This window comes from Heterodontus francisci, chromosome 6, assembly GCF_036365525.1.
Source record: "Heterodontus francisci isolate sHetFra1 chromosome 6, sHetFra1.hap1, whole genome shotgun sequence".
NCBI classification, from domain to species: domain Eukaryota; kingdom Metazoa; phylum Chordata; class Chondrichthyes; order Heterodontiformes; family Heterodontidae; genus Heterodontus; species Heterodontus francisci.
The window spans coordinates 131204978-131226345 of NC_090376.1; the positions used below are offsets into that span (position 1 = coordinate 131204978).

The 21368-nt window shown below is 44.0% G+C and overlaps 1 protein-coding gene across 9 annotated transcripts in view; it reads right to left on the reverse strand.

Annotated features, from left to right (window-relative positions):
* Positions 1-21368, reverse strand: part of tbc1d4 (TBC1 domain family, member 4) — a 292672-nt gene that overhangs the window by 134833 nt on the left and 136471 nt on the right. The window contains exon 1 of one of the 9 annotated variants that reach the window (XM_068034316.1): positions 10954-11040. The exons of the other annotated variants lie outside the window; for them this stretch is intronic. Coding sequence (XP_067890417.1) covers positions 10954-11025 — 72 coding nt within the window. The 5' untranslated portion in view covers positions 11026-11040. Of the gene's footprint in view, positions 1-10953; positions 11041-21368 lie in introns of those variants that run through there. 9 annotated transcript variants of the gene reach the window in all.

A 21368-nucleotide genomic window follows, 5' to 3' on the forward strand; every position in this document is an offset into this window, starting at 1 on the left:
CTCACATTCCTGTGTTCTCTATCTCTCCTTCAACTTCTGTAGTGTGTTTTTCATGGTCAATCATCAAGAAGCAAGGGCAGCTGAATCTGATCCCATTCTTCATGTGCACCAGTGTGTGTTAAAAAAAAAACTTTCCTTTGTGATCAAATCCCTCCATGGCCTCGTCCCTCTCTATCGCGTCACCTCCTTCAGGATCTGTGTGTTACTTCAACCCTGGCTTCTTGCATATCCCCAGTTTCCTTTGGTGCACCATTGGCAGCCATGCCTTCAGCTGTCTAAGACTCAAGCTATGGAATTCCTTCCCAAAACCTCTCCCTCCTTTAAGAGGCTTCTTAACACATACCGCTTTGACCAGACTTGGGGTCATATGTCCTAATATTTCATTACATGCTCGGAGTCTGATAAGGCTATCGTGAAGCACCTTGTGACATTTTACTACATTCAAGGCGCCATATAAAATGCAAGTTGTTGCTGGGATGTTATGCTTATGTGGACAGTCTGGGGCCTGGTTGTGTTTAATTTTTTTTCTACCATCTAAATACACTGAAGAAGCAGACATCCTGTATCTACTTCCATTAGCACTGCTGCATCCTTCACATCCTAATGGGCCTTGACACTAACACTTCCTATAACTGGGGCAGGTTCTTCCCAGACCCTGGTTATATAAGATTAGACTCCCCGGGATCAGGGTTAAGAGGAAGAGTAAAATGTTCACCAAAACACCAGGATAAAGAAGAGGTATCACACCTACAGCCATAACTTTTACTGTCCATAAGAGTATCAGTCTAAAATAAGGACAGGCCAAGGTGGACACTGACTTCTACGACAACACAGAATGCAATGCCAATATGGTACAAAGTCTGGAAGAGTGAGTGTTCATTAATTACTCGATGCTACTTTCTAAATGTAGCATTCTTTGATGGCTCATGTAACAATGCTCAGTGTGGTACTGAGCAGTGCATAACACAAAAGATGCAGGTTTACTCTATGGTTTGCCTCTCTCAGCCATGGCAATATGTGATCATTACAATTGGCCTCTGCATTCATGGGCTGAAATGGGATTGGGAATGGGGGGTGGCTGGGAGAGAAAGGAATTTCGGCTGAAGTTTGTACACATGGGGCAGTATCTTGTCCCCAATGTGCGAGCAAGAATGGGGGTGGGCCAGCGTGGAATTTCCCAACACTAGCTGGTAAGTCGGTTCCCCACCTCGGACCCGATTCCCAGCCACTTTCCCGGAGGCCAATTTAGGGCATTGATCAGATGCCAACTAGAACTTTCCAGTCAGCTTGTGGGTCCCCCCGCGACATCAGGAGCACAGCAGAAGCCTGGAGGCGGCCTCCTGGCGACAGACTGGAAAGGCGGCAGTGGCGGGGGAGGGGGCCAGGGTACCAAGAAGTGGGGAGGTGGTGGCATAGTGGTATTGTCACTGGTTAGTAATCCAGAGCCTAGGTTAATGCTCTGGGGCATGGGTTCAAATCCCACCATGACAGATGGTGAAATTTGAATTCAATTAATAAATCAGGAATTTTGGGGGCAGCACAGTGGCGCAGTGGTTAGCACCGCAGCCTCACAGCTCCAGCAACCCGGGTTTGGTTCCGGGTGCTGTCTGTGAGAAGTTTGCATGTTTTCTCTGTGACCACGTGGGTTTCCACCGGGTGCTCCGGTTTCCTCCCACAGCCAAAGGCTTGCAGGTTGATCGGTAAATTGGCCATTGTAAATTGCCCCTAGTGTAGGTCGTGGTAGGAGAATTGAGGGAAGGTGGGGATGTGGTAGGGAATATGGGATTAATGTAGGATTAGTATAAATGGGTGGTTGATGGGCAGCACAGATTCGGTGGGCTGAAGGGCCTGTTTCACTGCTGTATCTCTCTATGACTATCACTTCAAGCCACCCCACTCATCCCCAACTGCCTACTTGATTACAGCTGCCGCTGTAGGTTGCCCTGTGGAAGGTAGGGGGGCGCCCTTCAACAACAGTGGTCTGACAGCTGTGGCCATTTTTTAAATTCAGATATTTTGATAGTGCTGGGAGGGTGCCTCACAATGGAGGGCCCGCTCTCTCTCCCTTACCTGCAATGACCAGCTGCTGCTCCTTCCATGGTGGGGGACCTCCTATTGGCCCTCCACCTTTGAGAGCCTGGCTGCCATCATTAATTGGATGGCAACCATGCTCTCTGGCCACTGATTGGCCAACCCAGCAAAAATCACTGTCAGCTTACTGCTCTCGACATGGTGCCAGGTCAGGACACACATTTGACCCTGACATCAGGGTCCTGACTCCAAACGGAAAATCCTGCCCAGGTCGCTATTAAGTAACGCCTGTTAGTACATGTGCCTATGTAGATGCTGAGTGAGGGCAGAATCAAGTTTAGTTGTGATCCCCTTATTACCGTGCAACAGTCTGCTGTCACTCACCATGATGTATCACTTAGGGAAGGTATCAGAGGGCTGTTGGCATCTATGGAACCATATCCTAGCACACGTTACTAATTTCAGGAGAGATGGGGAGAAGAAGGGAGAAAATCGGAGAAAGAAAAATAAATTCTATTTGTTTTTCACTATTATCTTGTCACATGACCACCACAGTCACTCAAAGCCAATATCCTAATTTCCACCACAGAACTGCTGCAACTGTTTGATATGGTTTCCAATCACAGGACACCTACTCTATTCAGATGATCAGTCCCCAAAACGCCACCTTCTACTGTAGGCAAGTAGTGCACCTATATAATTAACTGTACAAACAAAACCTGGAGCTACCACAGGTTCTTCATCATACCACCAGATCCTACATCAAAGTCCAATAACCTCAACTGTCATATTATAAGGCCAACTATACTATCAGCTCCTGCTGATTGAAACATAAGCAAAATACCACACTGTTAAGTATGAGATTCATAAAGAACATTTGGAATCTACTCCAGTTTTAAGATCGTCATCTAATCTTGGGATTTAGGCAAGGAGGAGCTTCATTCCTGTGATCTGGGTCATTGCAACAACTTTTCAATGGAAGCAGGAGATTACAAGAAGTATCCAATGCTTTCCAGTAGGGAATTTACAATAGATTTTGGCCATTTGCCATTTTTGTTAGAACTTACACAGTGCAAATCCACTCCTAGCACCGAAAGACAGCGGAAAGCATTCTCCTCACAGTGCAATTTAGTACTTTAAACAAAAAGGCTTTGTCTGTCAGCATGTTCGGGGCTACCCTCAGGCTTCTAAGTGACTCCCAATTGACACAACACACCTAGGCATTGACATACTGAGCACTTAGATACGCAGTGACTGTCAAAGTGCATTACTGTATTCTAGACTTTTACTCCTTTGAAATGTGGAGTGGATCATGGGCCATGCCACAAACATCATGAACGCACCTATCAGAGAGTCAGAAATTACGACTGGGTTCGCATTCTGTTGCCATCAATTCCCATAGGAGATGCTGTGATCAGCTTTAGATTCTTTGTGAGCAGAGAATTAAACATTGTCAAGTCTGTACATAAACACTTTATTCAAAGATAAAAATGAATTAACAAAGTGCCAAATTGTAGCAAATCTTCAACAAACATAAACAGGAGACACAACTGGATGACACTGTAATAGATCTTTTAGGATACTGTTAATCTCAGAGTATAGCTATATTCCAGATAGTGTCAGGATGTTATTTCGATTCTTGCCTCACTTGAGGATTTACAGCAGGGATTCTGGATCTTCCCACGAGATTTACAATTTTAGCCCTTTCTCAGTGGCTGTTGGATCTTGCTAAAGACTTCTGCACATTTGCTTCGGTGTCAGTTCTGCAGACACACTCCCAAGCCACTGATTGCCCCTTAAAACTTGAGTATACTTGTCCCCTGCCTCCAGTCTTAAGTAATCGCCATCAAATCTGCCTGTCTGCCTACTTTCACCAAACTCACACATCTTGATCAAAACACTGGGGATGCCGGAAATCTGAAATAAAGGTCATCGACCTGAACGTTAACTCTGTTTCTCTCTCCTCAGACGCTGCCTGGCATGCTGAGTGTTTCCAGCATTCTCTGTTTTTATCCCACATCTTAATGCTGCCCTGAATATGTGCAACTTGTGTTACTTGCACTGGCAATGTTGCAACCTCAATAACATCATTGGAAGTTCCTGCTGCCACCCCACCCCCGCTCACCATTTTCTTTCTCCCACCAACCTTGCTTCCACTCAAGTTGCTGCTGAACCCACTTAGCCATTAGAGTCAGGAAATCCATTCCCTTCAAATCTGACCAAGTTGGAAATTTCCTAAGTTAGGATGGAGGATCTTAGCCTGGGATTAAACTGGGACTTAAGGGTAGATTTTAAGTTAAGAGTATGTGTTGTGAAACTTGGTTAGATTAGATTAGATTAGAGATACAGCACTGAAACAAGGCCCTTCGGCCCACCGAGTCTGTGCCGAACATCAACCACCCATTTATACTAATCCTACACTAATCCCATATTCCGACCAAACATCCCCACCTGTCCCTATATTTCCCTACCACCTACCTATACTAGTGACAATTTATAATGGCCAATTTACCTATCAACCTGAAGACCCACTGTAACCCTAATGTTAATCCAATCCTCACACAAATTCAACTATAACTATCATCTCTAACCTAATATAATCGTAAAGCTAACCTTTCAACCCAAGTTTCAGGTTATAGTCAGATAGGGTTAGGGTTACAGTTGGGCTTAAATTCAGAGTTGAAATTAGAGTTAGCATTGAGTGTCAGGTTAGGGTTATGCTTAGGGTCAGAGTTAAGGTTAGATTTGGGTTCAGAATTTGGGTTGGGTTTAAGATTACGGTGAAATTATTTCAGGGGATTATTTAATTTTGCAAAAGGGAATTGTATGCTTCAAAGAGAGCGCTCAGTTACCAGATTAGTGGAAACGAGAAACAGAACTGCCAATGTATTTTCCGTTATGTGTTAAATTGGACAGGGATTTTTGAAAACAAAAGCTATTATGATATGTACTGTAATTTACTGACAAAATATAATTAATAGCTCTTCTTTCTTGTTCCCTCAGTATGACCAAGCAACTTTTTTTTTATTTGTTCGTAGGATGTGAGCATCACTGGCAAGGCTCCCATTTACTGCCCATCCCTAATTGCCCTTGAGAAGGTGGTGGTGAGCTGCCTTCTTGAACTGCTGCAGTCCATGTAGTGTAGGTACACCTACAGTGTTGTTAGGGAGGGAGTTCCAGGGCATTTTGATCCATGATATGAAATCTGAAGGTTGAATCTCTAATGGCGGGGTCAAAGGTTGTGGGCAGGGTTACATGGGGCTGAATTTTATCAGCCCTCCAGGGATGAGCGGGATGGCGGGAGGCCTATAAAATAGAGAAGGAAGGCCACTTAAGGGCTTCTTCCCGCCGGTGCTGTTATTTTACCAGGGACAAGGTCAAAGGTTGCACAAGCCAGCGTTCCTTGGAGGAAACAAATTTTAAAATTCCGAACAAATTCCCCTCTGATCAATGATTCCACACCATGGGGCAGATTTTCCAATTTTGCCTTTGAGACTGAAGAAGAAGCAAGCTATGCTAGGACCTGCCCACCTCCCCACACAATGTTACTCCATAGACTAACCCGGGTGATTATTTACACCCAAGAACAGAACAGGAAATTCCGTCTTGATACTCCTTAAGAAAGAGGTGGTTCACTTTGGAAGGAGTAACAGGAATGCAGAGTACTGGGCTAATGGGAAGATTCTTGGTAGTGTAGATGAGCAGAGAGATCTTGGTGTCCAGGTACATAAATCCCTGAAAGTTGCTACCCAGGTTAATAGGGCTGTTAAGAAGGCATATGGTGTGTTAGCTTTTATTAGTAGGGGGATCGAGTTTCGGAGCCACGAGGTCATGCTGCAGCTGTACAAAGCTCTGGTGAGGCCGCACCTGGAGTATTGCGTGCAGTTCTGGTCACCGCATTATAGGAAGGATGTGGAAGCTTTGGAAAGGGTGCAGAGGAGATTTACTAGGATGTTGCCTGGTATGGAGGGAAGGTCTTATGAGGAAAGGCTGAGGGACTTGAGGTTGTTTTCGTTAGAGAGAAGGAGGAGGAGAGGCGACTTAATAGAGACATATAAGATAATCAGAGGGTTAGATAGGGTGGATAGTGAGAGTCTTTTTCCTCGGATGGTGATGGCAAACACGAGGGGACATAGCTTTAAGTTGAGGGGTGATAGATATAGGACAGATGTCAGAGGTAGTTTCTTTACTCAGAGCGTAGTAGGGGCGTGGAACGCCCTGCCTGCAACAGTAGTAGACTCGCCAACTTTAAGGGCATTTAAGTGGTCATTGGATAGACATATGGATGAAAATGGAATAGTGTAGGTCAGATGGTTTCACAGGTCGGCGCAACATCGAGGGCCGAAGGGCCTGTACTGCGCTGTAATGTTCTATTTGCTAGTAAATGCATTTGATCTTGCTTAACTGGGGTGTTCCATTTCCTGAGAATAATGCTATTATAGAAAGCACTCTCTGTATCTTCCAAAAGCCCAATATCAAATTGAAACCACATTATCTCAGCTCACTATGAGTTGCACTCTGCCCCAATGCCATTATTCACATCTGCAATTTCGACTCATCAAATTTATTCCAGACAGTCCTGGTTTTGTATGAATCGCCCAGATTTTTTAAAATTTTAAATATAAACCAGACTGCAGAAGTCTGACTTTCTCTTAAAACAGAAATCCACGGGATAAAAATTAGTATGCACCGCTCTAATTTCCTGGGTGCAAAATGGGTGAGACCCGTTCGCAGTAGCTGGGCCTGTGTCAAACCTGTTAGCATGCTTGGGCCACTGCTAAATTCAGGCCCATATTTTAGGCATCCCGGACAGCTGCCTCAAACAGCCCTTGCATATGTTAATGAGGAGCCCAATGCTTGTTCAAAGACCTTACTGTGAAATTGGTCTGCTTTGAGTAAAGCAGGAGTCAGGCCTGCTGAAGAATCCTGAATATATTTGAAGAAATATTGTTGTGCATCCAGGAGAAGCAGGGGTGTTCCTTCAACTCCACAGTAACCTGATCACCCCCACCCATCCCCAGGACATAAAATCTTTGGGCCACTGCCAGTGAGGAAAGTGGTCTGATATTCATTCTGTTCAAATGGACAATGTGACTGTGGAGACACTGGCTGCTTGCATAATTAATATTAATAAGGCCCAATTTCAGGCCAGCCTTGGCACATGCTGCAGCCTTCTTGCTTCCATTGAGCCTGAATTAACTTCTTTACCTGAAAAGTGGTTCGAGTATGAAACTTGCAACCACATGGAGTAGCGAATTGCATAGATGCATTTAAAAGGAAGCTGGAATTATGAGGGAATTATGCTCACCAACAAAACAAACAACAGAACTCAAGGCATGATATCCTCCTGGTTCTCCACACCTGTCCAGTTTTACAACAACAACCTGCATTTATATAGCACCTTTAACGTCGTAAAACGCCCCAAGGCACTTCACAGAAGCGTTATCAAACAAAACAAACCACGCCACAGAAGGAGATATTAGGCCAGGTAGCCAAAAGCTTGGTCAAAGAGGTGGGTTTTAAGAAGCATCTTAAAGAGGAAAGAGAGGTGGAGAGGCTGAGGGAGGGAATTCCAGAACCTGGGGCCTAGGCAGTTGATAACATGGCTGCAAATGGTGCAGCAATTAAAATCAGGGATGTGCAAGAGGCCAGAATTGGACAAACATCGGCAAATCTATTTTTATTCCTCATTCTTAGTCAGTCAGATAAGAATGGGAGGTTTTTGATTTTAATCTATAGTCCTCTTTAAAGTCTATATCCTTCTACCAAAGAACTGCTAATCATGAACAGCCAACTGCTTGTTGTCTTACTCCCATATACCACTACAATTTCTATCATAAACTGGTATTAAAATTCAACATTTGGAAATGAGGTCATGCCTGTAGCTGCAGAGAGACAAATCATATTGTGCATTGGTATAACAAAATGTACACATTTTGTTTCAGTTAGCAGCGTTTGTAAGAGATATGAAACAAACTCACCCCATGCATATGAGTTGAATGATCTCTGGAACATTCTAATGGCACACTGGATGCTGTCAAAATTGTTTTTGCATGTTAATTGAAGAAATTAGCCACTGCACAAATTTTTTTTTTGGGGGTGTGCAGGATGTTGTATAGTAGGTTCTGAGATTTGCTATGGCGACAGGACACACTGCTCTTGGGGGGTAGGCTGTAGGCAAATCATTGGCTATTTAAGCTGTTTTGCAGAAAAGCGTCACTCAAATGGAAGCTTGTGATGAAACTGACCAACACTCCAGGATTATCCAGGAATTGAAGATTAAACTCCAGGGGACTGCTGCAAACAAACCAGGTGAAAAATCAGAGGGGCATTGAGAAAAAGTGTTTTATTTTCCGTTTTCTTTGAACATTTTCATTTATTAGTTGTTAAAAATATTGGAGACGGGGACTAAAAGTCAAGCTTCATTCAATCGGTTATCAAAGAGCCTCTTGCTTACCAATTGGCATCAGAAGGCAGGCCACCAGAGGATGGGCCAACGGCAGGAAGGTGAGGGAGGAGAGTGCGAGACAGGAAGTCATGTGATGAGACGTTCAGGAATTCTCCCAACCAGAACTTGCAACTCTGTGTGCGCCATTCCCCTCAGTTTACATTGGTTGGTCCACCACTCCCAGCCAACATTCACTGCAGTCCCACTGTTTAATGGGAGCCAGAGCTTTGCACATGTCTGCAATTTCCGTGGCTCTGCAAACTTGAAAGAGGAAGGAGTGGATAATCATTCCCTCAAATGCCATTCTGTTTCATCTTAGTTAAGGGGTCCCTGCTAGCACAGCAGCCAATTCCATTCCAGGAGAATGCAGAACAGTGACAGCAATCAATAGGAGGTGAAATCCAGCCATTAGTAAGCGAGTCCTTCTCTTACACCGTCATTTAACTCTGTTGCAAGCAAGCACGTTGACATAGGAACCATTTGTGTTTTCAGCACATTAGAACAGATGGTAGCAATTGACAGCACATCACAAAATGCATGAAATCTGAGTTTGCAATGCGGTTAGAACTCTGGGAGTCAAGTCATTTATATCTGCCAGTGACATTGGGATATTTGCTATGAGTTGCACTCCTTTAAAGTAAAGATGCCTTTACTGTTCCCTATAACGCTGCAGAACTACACCACTGATTTCCTTGAAAGCCATGAAAACTCACAAAGCTAAACAGCACGCATAGACTGGCAGGGTGGTTGCGACTATTAAACAGTGCTCTGCTTTCAACCAGCAATTACTGTGCCTTACTAATGAAATACAGTACAAATAGTGTACTGTGCTTCCTAAATAAATGACAACACAAGCTTCATCCATCTTTCATATTCACACTGGTGTGCATTTGGCATTTAAAACAGCATAGCCACGTCAGCCAGTGAATGTCTCCTGCTATTACTCTGCTGACCATTCAGAGGGTGCTGTTGCCCTCCTAACCAGATCACAATTCGGCTGCAGCACTTACTGAAGAGACAAAAAAAAATCATCTTTCAATTCTTTTAACTCCCACTGGCTTCGAGTGCATGGCTAGAGCAGAGAGGCAGAGGCAGACTATCAGGGCACCCTCTAATTCAGAATAAGGACTGACAGAGATGTCCGTGTTATTATTTTAAGAAAACAAACTTTCCAAAACACACGGAGAAGGAGCTTGCATTCGGTGAAAGAGGCAGAAGGGCAAAGACAAGTTGAGTGATTTGCATCTCACTGCTGTCCATTTTCCAGTGACCAGAGCCATAGCAGGATAAAATGATTAACCTATGCTGAGTTTCCATTCCAGGCCTACCCGTTGCAATTTTCAAGCAATCCTCAATTTAGGCAGCCAGCACTCCAGCCCGAAACAGGCAGCATCCTCACACATATATTTCAATAAGGTTCCCATGACGTATTTAGGACTTTGCTGCAATTTCCATTGGCTGGCCTGTCGTGCCTCTGTGGATCTGAATGTAGAGCAGCCAAACTAGGGGTCCTTAAAGAGACTGCTGGAGAAAACATGACAAGAAGTGTTTTTTTTTCAAAAATATACTTTATTCATAAAAACATGTAAAAAAAATACATTACCAACAGTTCAAAACAGCAGCAAACTGACATTTCAGAAAGGGCAAAGGACATCAGTTTTCTTCAATATAGGAGTGAGTTGCCTCACAACCCTTCCATTCCATTTTACATGCCATGTACATTTTACAGCAAACCCATATCTGGTGTATACAGCCTTAGGAGTTTCCCATGGATCCAGCCCCTCAAGTCACTTTGGTGGGAGGACCTTACACAGTGGTCTTTCCCCATTGAGCCTTTGCAGCGGCTGCCCCAAGCTTTAGTGCGTCCCTCAGCACATAGTCCTGGACCTTGGAATGTATCAGTCTGCAACACTCGGTCGTGGATAACTCTTTGCGCTGGATTACCAGCTAGTTTCGGGCAGACCAAAGAGCGTCTTTCACCGAATTGATGGTCCTCCAGCAGCAGTTAATGTTTATCTCAGTGTGCATCCCTGGGAACAGCCCGTAGAGCATAGACCCCTGTGTTGCAGAATTGCTCAAGATAAACTTCGACAAAAACAACTGCACCTCTTTCCACACCTGTTTTGCAAAGGCACATTCCAGAAGGAGGTGGGCAACAGTTTCTTCCCCACCACAGCTGCTTCGGCATGACAAGAAGTGTTTTTCTTTTAAAACCGGTTTTTGTTGGGACCAGGAGGAGCAAAACCCTGGCTCTATGAATCTACTAACCCTCTCTCCCATTCCCTTTAAGGTCACTCTGTCAACTCAGCTCAATGGAGAAGCCGCCAGATGTCTCCAATCAAAGAGCTGCCCGTCGCTGCTTATTTAGCGGTGGCAGCTGACTGATGTTATTTAAGTGAGGCCCGATAGCCAAAATCAGTCGCGCTACCCAATGGCAACATGGGATGAATGGGGAAGAGCTCCCCACAACTTACTTGCCTAATGTACGTCCAAAAAGAAACACAGCCCAACGAGAAGTGTGCCTCAAACCAAGATGTCCTGTCCATATTGCCGAACCCGATTCGAGGACAGTGTCACACATATCCTGGATAGTGAGAAGCTGCTATACAAACCTATGCTTGTGTAACAGATCCCCATCGTCAATGGTATGCTCAACCTGCTGTACGAGTTTCATTAACTAAATAACAGTTGGCATCCAATATTTACAGAAGTTTCATCTTTCACGCCTAACGGAGACCTCAGCTGACCGTAACTCTGAAGGATGTTCTCGTTCTCCCCAGATTAACTGGAAAAATCCAATAGTTTTCTCTCACAGGGGTTGCTGACATTACAGTTGCTGCAGCAACACATGTGGTTGCAGACAGCAATTATTAAAGCTTTCCAGGTGATCATTCACTTGCTCAGTTCTCACCCTCTGCTCATCCAACTGTCTTGCTGCTTTTGTGACGCATTCACCATGCTGCTCGAGGGTTTAACACACCTATCTATTGATACAGAAGGTTTGGTGGGCATTGCTCAAACACTGGGCCCTCCCAGGGCTAGTTATTTATAGCAAACACCAACAATCCTGAAGGGAAGTGTGTCGTAAGAGAAAGCCATTTCCTGATCTGTCCCCTGGCCTTGAGATGACCTGAAGAGGTTATTGAGAAAAGGAGGAATAAATCAGCTGCCAATCCAAAGAAAATTTCAACATCGGTTAGAGTTTAATTAATCTCTGTTTCACTCCCACAAGGCGTGTCCACATACTGACCTCAAAGGCATGGGTCCGATTACTAACTGAGCATTACAGCAATACTCCAGACCAGAACCACCTCTCTCCTCATCTCCAATACATTTGGAATTAAAAAACCCAAAAGTGTCCAAAGACAATGAAAACAATATGAGTTTTTTTTTCTCCCCTGGTTTCTTACAGCAGGATCCTGGAGATTAATCATTAACTCCTGGAGATGTCAGGACAATCGAGGAAGATTTGGTAGACTTCAGACTAACCGTCAACAATTCCAACTCGCTTTTATTCTGTTAATTCACTGTAGTGTAAGGCAGGAGTTAACAATACTTTTAAGGGGATTTGTTGCATTTAGCTCACTGGTTCTGTGCTGGAAGAAAGTCCAATTTTAAATCACTTTATAACACACTCACAATACAAGTGGTTGCAGCTTCTTAACAACTAGTGGTGTCCCGACAATACAGTCAATCCGAATGCACTTGTAATAATGCTGCTGACTCACACAGTACTATCTGAATAGGCGTGTAACAGCTAATATAATGTATGGTGCATTAATCCAGCTTCAGAGTGTGCAAGTTTCGACACTCACAGAAAGAACAAGGCAGTCCTGAAACAGTCTGCAGAGGATCCTTAAAATTCTCTTGATGACAAGAGAATAATCAGCAGGATAATCCACCAAGAGAGGGCCCAGCAGCATGGGGCATCCTACTCAATGGCCCAGAATTTAAAAGCAAGTGTAATGGTGCTGGCTGTTATTAATGTGTAAATCATCCAGCAACTTGTGGCCAGGAAGAGATTCCCAGTGTCTTGTGAATTGTCACAAGTTTCTGGTTGAGTTGCTCTGCTTCGCCATTAGCCTTGCAAAAACCACAACTCACCCTCAACCTCCCTCTAACTTTCAAGAAATTGTCACATTTGCACATTAATTACAAATTAAACTTGATGGACGAGGTTAGGGCTAGAACTTAACTGCGTAAGGACATGATTTCTGTCCCTGCAATGCCACTCAAGCTCTCTGGCCCAGAAAAGGAACAACTGAAACTCTGGAGTCTCATTCCTATAGTTAGTAAATTGTTCCAGTGCTGATAGGTTTCCTTTCTGCCTCTTTCTTCCTCTTTGAATCAACTACAATGATTGCATATTATTTTACTTCACTACATATGGGCAAAATGGCCAATTGCCTTATATTGGCAGAAAAGGCTTAAACATAAAAATGAAGCATATTCTTCTATAAGGTCACATACGAACATACATTTGAGTATACGAATTAGGAGCAGGTGTAGGCCATTCGGCCCCTCGAGCCTGCTCCACCATTTGATAAGATCATGGCTGATCTGATTGTGGCCTCAACTCTACTTTTCTGTCTACTCACAATAACCTTTGACGCCCTTGTCAATCAAGAATCTATCTAACTCAGCCCTAAAAGTATTAAATGACTCTGCATACACTGCTTTTTGGGGAAGAGAATCCACTGATTAACAACCCTCTGAGAGAAAAAATTTCTTCTCATCTCCATTTTAAATGGGAGACCCCTTATTTTTAAACTTTGTCCCCTAGTTCTAGTCTCTCCCATTAGGGGAATCATCCTTTCAGCACCCATGGTAATGTATTTCCTTTCTATCCATCACTGCACATATGAGGTTAAAAACTAGATACATTCACAGAAATTGGAATAATTGTTGAGATATTTAGCAGCCACAGAAAATAGACACAGTGGGAACTTTGGAACAGGCAGAGGCCATTTCGCCCCTCAAGCCTGTGCTGCTATTCAATGAGATCATGGCTGATCTGTGACCCAATTCCATATACCCGCCTTTGTCCCCATATCCTTTACTACCTTTGGTTAACAAAAATCTATCAATCTCAGATTTAAAATTAACAATTGATCCAGCATCAATTGTTATTTGAGGAAGAAAGTTCCAAACTTCTACCACCCTTTGTGTGTAGACATGTTTCCTAATTTCAATCCTGAGACTTCTGACTCTAATTTTTTTTAGATTATGCCCCTTGTCCTAGACTCCGCGACCAGCAGAAATAGTTTTTCTCCATTTATCTTGTCAGTTTCCTATCTTGAAAACCTTCAATCAAATCACTCTTTAACCTTCTGCAGGGAATACAACCTTAGTTTGTGTAATCCCTCCTCATAATTTAACCCTTAGAGTCCAAGTTTCATTCTTGAGAACCTAAGCTGAACTCCCTCCAAGCACAAAATATCCTTGCGAGGGTGTAGTTCCCAGAACTGCTCGCATTACTCCAAGTGCAGTCTAAACAGGACTTGTGCTAAAAATTGGGCATGGCCCATTTTCGAGTGCAGGGATCGCGATGTGCGATGATACCGTGCCCAATTGAGGTGAGGGAGGCAACATTGCCGATAGCTGCACACTCAGCAAGGGGTCCAGGTTCATGCAGGGCTAACACAAGTTAAAGCTAGCCTGCACCTCTTCAATGGAAGGTGCACTTTGGCTGCAGGTGACTGAACTGTCTCTGTAAATGCTTCTCAGAAGGAAGAATGAGGAACAACAGGCCAGAGAGAGGGCTCCCAGGTTCTCCAGTAGTGCTGGAGGCCTTAGTCCAGGGGTTGGAAAGGAAGAGACACATCAAGTTTCTGCCAGCATCTACTAGGGAGGGAATGGGAGCAGATAGCCATGGAGGTCAGTGCAAGAGGTCTGGCTCCAAGGGCCTGGTTGAAGGGCTGGACAAAGTTCAATGGCTTCATACGAGTGGTCAAAGTCAGTGAATGCATCTTCAAATGCCATCTCCTAGCCACTGCACCACCAATCTCATGCACTGCTTAATGCACCACACCCCTGTCACTCCTCCATCAGTAATCAGGTCTCTCGTCTAACATTCATATACTCCAAGTCACCCTCACACACATACAAATGCTGCCAGCCTCACACCCACATCCCGCAGCTTTCACAGAATTCCAGCTGTTTATCCATGGCTGGCACATCACCCAAACACATTGCAAAACACACAGCAATACTCTCCCCTCTCTCTTGAAGGACAAGATGACAGACAAATGCAAGGAGTTGCAGGGAACCGGCACGAGATAGGCACGGCTGAATCTCCTATGCCCTCACTGAGGCTGCTGGAACCGGTGTCACTGAAACCATCCAGGATGATGGTCTGTTACTACTTTATGCCCCTTCTCAAATCCCACTTTACCCACATCCTGCTGTCTGGTATGAAATACAAGCTGCAGATGGTGTGACCATGCATTTTTTGCTTTCCCCACCCCGCCCCCCCCACTCCACTTCTCTCACCCCAACCCTCCCCTTCTGGAATTTTTGCTTTCAGATACACGACATCTGAGTGCTGCAGTGGAAGCTCAGATTGAGGTTATGAGATCCATGTTTGTTGCCATGCCAGCGCTGCTTGGTACCACGCAGGCTCAGACTGCTCCCAATATGTTTGCAGATACTAGTGCTCCAAGGCGCTACAAGCTCTCACAGCAGTCCAGCAATCTGTGCTCCAACAGGTTACTAGGTTTACTGAGATGCTGCCCCAGGCGTGTGTCAGTAGCTCCTTGACGCACGAACCTGCTGTCCTCCCTCCCACCACTCTGCCAGTGCCCCTGCTGATGCCTCTCAGCCAGCCCAGTCCAGAATGCTGCCACCCATACCAAGTGCAGTCCAAAGTTGGCCCTCAAGGCCCAGAGCTGCTCGATGGCGTCCTGCAAGGCCATCTGCAGTCTCCCCCAATGACAGTCAGCAGCCATGCTGCAGCCACTGGGGTAGCACTGTATAGGACAGGCAAAGGCACCTGCAAGACAGGCACTAAGAATGCACAGGGGTGAATAGTTCACTTTTGCACGTATTATTGGAAGTATTGTTGGATAAAGTTGTTATGGAATGGTTTGTGTTGTTTTTTTTAATTTCAGGATTTTGCCCAAGAGGCACGTAGCAGAGGGATGGAAAGGTGGGGCACTGTGGATGAACTGCGACCTCAGGATGTTTGCAGGGAAACCGGAGTCTGATGAGCCGGTCATGCTCAGCCCATCTACAGCGATGGTGTGCCAGATGCCTCATTCTCCCCCTCCTAAGGTGCTCGCTGAAGCCCTCATGGCAAGGCCCGTGCCCTCATGGTTGTCAGGTTGTGCAGGACGCAGCAGACCACCAGCAAGATTGAAGGATCCAGCAGCCAAACCACTGCTTAACAAGATGATGGTTTGCTTCATGACATTCCTGGTGCTAGTCCGGCTTACATTGCAGGTTAGTATAACAGATGTGTGTTATTCTTCTACTTTCTAAGGAGGGATAGACAGATCTTTGGTCTGTCAGGGAATCATGGGATACAGCGAGCGGGTGGAAAAGTGGAGTTGAAGCCCATGATCAGCCATGATCGTACTGAATGATGGAGCAGGCTCGACGGGCCGTAAAGTCTCACTCCTGCTCCTATTTCTTATGTTAAGCCTGAACTGCAGTAAATCTACAACATCATTGTCTTTGTTCACAGCCAAAACGCTGTTTGGCCTAAACCACAGCCTACTACAGTTTTAATTCCATCAATTCCAAAGGTGAGAAGAAAGGAGTGGTTTGAGGAGCTGAATCCAAGAAAATATTGATAGTTTAAAAACACAAAAGCATACCAAGGGTTATGGAAAGAGAGTGCAGGCGCCAGATGTTTGGGGTAAAACTGCTGTGTGGTGTTATCACGTATCGGCAACCTGATTTATGCCCAGCCCCATATTCTTTTCCAGCAAAGTGGGCGCAGGGTAAAACGGGCCTCTGATCCATCATCGCTTGTTCCACACTACTGCTGAAGACCAATTTCACCTTCAGTGCCTCATCAGTTTCACAGAATAGTACTGATAGCCCAGAATATTTCACTAATACAACAACAGGCTATAAAAGGCAAACAGGTAACGTGGAAAGTTTGGTGTAAAAAAAAATGCAAGCAGAAAAGCACCATGCAAGTAACAGCATACCAAAGCTGGGGAACTTCAATTCAAATTACAAAGTTCTGAATTCTGTCTTTCAGCTTCTGAGTTCTGGCTTTCAGCTTGCAGAAAGAGCCTGCCTATGAGTTTTAAGGAGAGAGAAAAAAATATCCAAGCCTCTCACATTGCTTTGAAAACTGGCTGTTGAGGAGGGCCAACCTTCCTCCTCATCCTGTTCTTACACTATGACTTACTGCAGTACTGCATTGACAAACAGGTTGTCTGCTCTCTCAGGGATGGTGCTGTGGAGCCTGGAACACACTGATCCAGCAGGGAGGGCATCATCAGCAGGGCAGCCCAGACATCTGATCCATTGCTTTAACAGGCTGAGGCTCTGCTCTATTTTATTTATGCTTGGGAGTATACATTGCTGCAGGCTGTCCTTGGGATTCTACAGAGCTGTCATCAATCAATCCTGCATTCTGTTCTGTCTGCCCACGAATGTTTGGGAATCCCTTCCAGTTACTGAGAAAAATGTTGAATTGCGTAACTTTTTCCTCGTGTTTGCATAACGTCTATAATGTTAAGGGAGAGTAATGCTTACACATTGATAAAAAGGAGGGCACAAGCTACAGGTGCATTAGTAGGGATGTGAATGTGATCAGCAGCATCTTATACTTAAGGGGCATTGCAGATATGAAAGTACTGGGCCTGCCTCTTCAGCTAGCATTGTTTGTTGGTGCTGAGCTTCCTGTGTGCAAATATGTGGCTGAAAACAGCGTCCACTTCCACCGTGAAACAGCAGTGGATTGCAAAGGGATTGATTCCACTGATAGCTTCCTGCTGGAGACAGGAAAAACCCAGTGGACACTTTGACTTCCAGTGTGAGTTATGACTGGATGCAATGTCCCGAATTTTAAATTCTCAATTCTTGTCACTCCATGGTCTCACCCCTCCCCGTCTCTGTAATCTTTCTGTCAGCCATCTCCTGCTTTCCTTGCCCTTCAAACTCTGCCAGCTCTTTGCTCTTTTTATACTGGTGGTGGAAGTCATATGTACACAATTAATCCAATGTGCAAATCCAGAAAATTGAGTAAATGTGCACACATCTCAATTAATAATCTATGGGAAATAAAAAGTACATTCACTCAGGAGCACAACATTAATGTTTAAATCTGTTTATTCCCCAGACCCAAATTTAGGAACATGGACAAAAGTTAGCAAATATTCTTATTATTAACACATATGACTGCACAATTAGCGTGTGTGGGCTAGCTCTAATGCATAAAGTAAATTAAGGCCTGAAATTGGTTGTTTTCATTATCCAGTGAAGACACTTTGTGTAGTATAAGGTTCTGAAAGGGTTAATATTGAGAGAATGTAAAGAATACCTCCTACCATGGTGATGTAAAAGATGACATGTGAGATACACTAGTGAATTGATGCAAAGATGGCTTTTGGAGGAGTCATACAGGCTAGTGTGGAGTGTAAATAGTAATAATGCACTAAAGATTAATGTTTAACTACTACAGACTAAGAACCTCACTGGCTAGATTAAATAAGGCTGCAGCATACCAAACCAACATGTAACACTTTGCTACTAACTACATTCTGTTTTTTCATTCATTCACAAGAAGTGGGCATTGCTGGCAAGGCCAACATTTATTGCCCATCCGTAACTATCCTCAAGAGATGGTGTTGAGCCACTTCTTGAAATACTATAGTCCATGCGGTATAGGTACACCCACGGTGCTGTTAGGTAGGAAGTTCCAGGATTTTGCCCAAAGACAATGAAAGAATGGCGATATAATTCCAAGTCATAATGGTGTGTGACTTGGAGGGGAAATTGCAGGCAGTGATGTTCCCATATGCCTGCTGCCTTTGTTCTTCTAGACAGTGGAGGTTGCAGGTTTGGGAGGTGCTGTCAAAAAAACCTTGACATGTTGCTGTGGTGCATCTTGTAAAGGAGCTGCAAACTGAACTGAACATTGTGCAATCATCAGCAGACATCCCCACTTCTGACCTTATCTTGGAAGGAAACCCATTGATGAAGCAGCTGAAGATACTATTCGGTGAGTATAACTATGTCAGACTGTTGCTTGACTACTCTGTGGGTCATCTTTCCCAATGTTGGCATAAGTCCCCAGATGGTATTAAGGAGGACTTTGAAGGGTTGACTGGTCTGGGCGAGTGTCTGAATCTGGTATCGAGGTCAATACTGGGTTATCAGTCTGATTTTATGCCTACCATAGTTTATTTTCAACAGTTTGGTATAACTGAGTGGCTTGCTAGGCCATTTCAGAGGGATGTTAAGAGTTAACCAAATTGCTGTGGATTTGGAGTCTCATGTAGGCCAGACCAAATAAGGATAGCAGATTTCCTTTCCTAAAGGATGTTAGTGAGTCAGATGGGTTTTTATGAGAATCCAGTGGTTTCATAGTCATAATTACTGATACTAGCTTTTTAATTCCAGATTTCTATCATTAACTGAATTTGAATTCCCTTGCTCCCATGGTGGGATGTGAACTCATGTCTCCGGACCGTTAGTCCAGGCTACTGGATTACGATCCCATTAACTATGCTACCATACCACCTGAATACAATGTATTCATATATACTTTATGCAACAATTCACCTACAGCTGCAAATTAATCAACATCAGCCCTCAGTATAAATGTGATTCATTAGGAAAGTGCTACACAGTCTCATAACTGATTATCCCAAGCTGAACGAAAGATAATGCAAACAGCTGCATCTTATATAAAAGAAACAAAAGTAACACTTGTATTTCTATAGCACCATTCACAACCTTGGGACTTCCCAAAGCACTTCCATCAATGAAGTACCTTTTGGATTGTAGTCACTGTTATAATGTAGAAAAATGTGTATCTATACTATTCAATCCAATTATTAATATAGTGACTAATTATTAATAAGGTAACTTACTGGAATCTGTGACTCAGCATCATTACTTCGATTAAGAGATTTATTGTTTGCTGGGTGAAATTACACTAGACAATGAAGTTAACCTGTCAATATGAAACTTCTTCACTCAATATTTCAATGACACATCAACCTTATTTTATTGTACTTGCATATTGCGACTGTGTCACATTGGTACTCAACTTTTTATATTATATTTCTCCAGTTTTTAAGATTTCATTTTCTCCTTCCGTTGATCCTATTGCACCATCTACTATTCTACAGGCCTCTGGTCAACACTGCTCTTAAATAGCGATTCCCTTGGGGAGGCCTGATCTCTAATCCTCCTTTGTTCCATCTGGTAAATTGCCTGGCCTTTTGCTCACAGAAACATCTGACAACATATTCTATTACAAAGCTTACAGTGAGCAGATATCACAGGCACAGACCCATGTAATGCATCACTGTGGTGTCAAATGCACTCTACCATTGTTCATTAAATAGAATTATCTTTCATAAATCACTCAACTATATGCTTTTGGCTGCTATTAAGATTGCCAACTTTGGTTGGACGGATTCCTACAGATCCCTCCATATGACCTCCACCCAGTTAAACAGCCTTTTCCCCATTTTAATTGTTGTATCACTAATAAACAAGTGTGCTCCAAGAAAATGAACAAGAACACACAACTTTTCCTAATGCTCCTATGATTTTTTTTTTGCTGAGTTGATCATGGATGTTCCCTGGAGATTAATTCTTTTTTATTCCTGGGGTCTCCAGGACAATACTAAAGTGTTGGCAACTATCAGCTCTTTGAGTGGTACAAAAACAACTTCAGGATCAACAACAACCACTTGCAGTGCTTTTTTTCATTCGTTCATGGGATGTGGCGTTTATTGCCCATCCCTAATTGCCCTTGAGAAGGTGATGGTGAGCTGCCTTCTTAAACCACTGCAGTCCATGTGGGGTACACCCATAGTGCTGTTAAATAAAGCACTTTAAACATGGTAAAACACTCCAAGGCACTTCACAGGAGCATTATCAAACACATTTTGACACTGAGGCACTTAAGGAAATATTAGGACATGTGGCCAAAAGCTTGGTCAAAGAGATAGGGTTTAAAAGGAGGACAGAGATGAGGTTAGCTTCAGGCCTAAGCAGTAGAAGACACAACCACCAATGGTGGAGCAATTAAAAATCAGTGAAGAGCATGAAGTGAGAACTGGAGGAGCGCAAGTATCTCGGAGGGTAGTGGGGCTGTAGGGAATTACAGCGATAGGGAGAGGGTGAGGTCATGCAGTGGTTTGCAAACAAATATGAGAATTTGAAAATGGAGGCATTGCCAGATGGGACCCAATGTACGTCAGTGAGCACGGGGGTGATGGGTAAATGGGACATGATGTGAGTTAGGATATGGACAGCTGAGTTTTAGACGCGCTCAAATTAACAAAGGGTCCAAGGGGGAGTCCAGCCAGGACAGCCTCATAATAGTCTGCATGAGGGAGTTAAATGAGCTGAATAAGGGACAGGGACAGGCAATGTTACGGAGGTGGAAGTAGGTGTTTTTGATACTCGAGCATATGTGGGGTCTGAAGCTCATCTCAACATCGAACAGGATGCCATTGTTGTGAATGGTCTGCTTCAGCCCCAGATAATGGCTAGCAAGAGGAATGGGATTGGTGGCTGGGGAACAGAGTTTGTGGTGGGCACCAAAGGCAATGGATTCAGACTTCCCTATATATAATTGGAGGAAATTTCTGCTCATCCAATACTGGACAATCATGGCAAACAATGTGACAAATCAGAAACAGTGGAAAAGCTGAGAGAAGTGGTTGTGAGGTAGAGTTGGGAGTCGTCA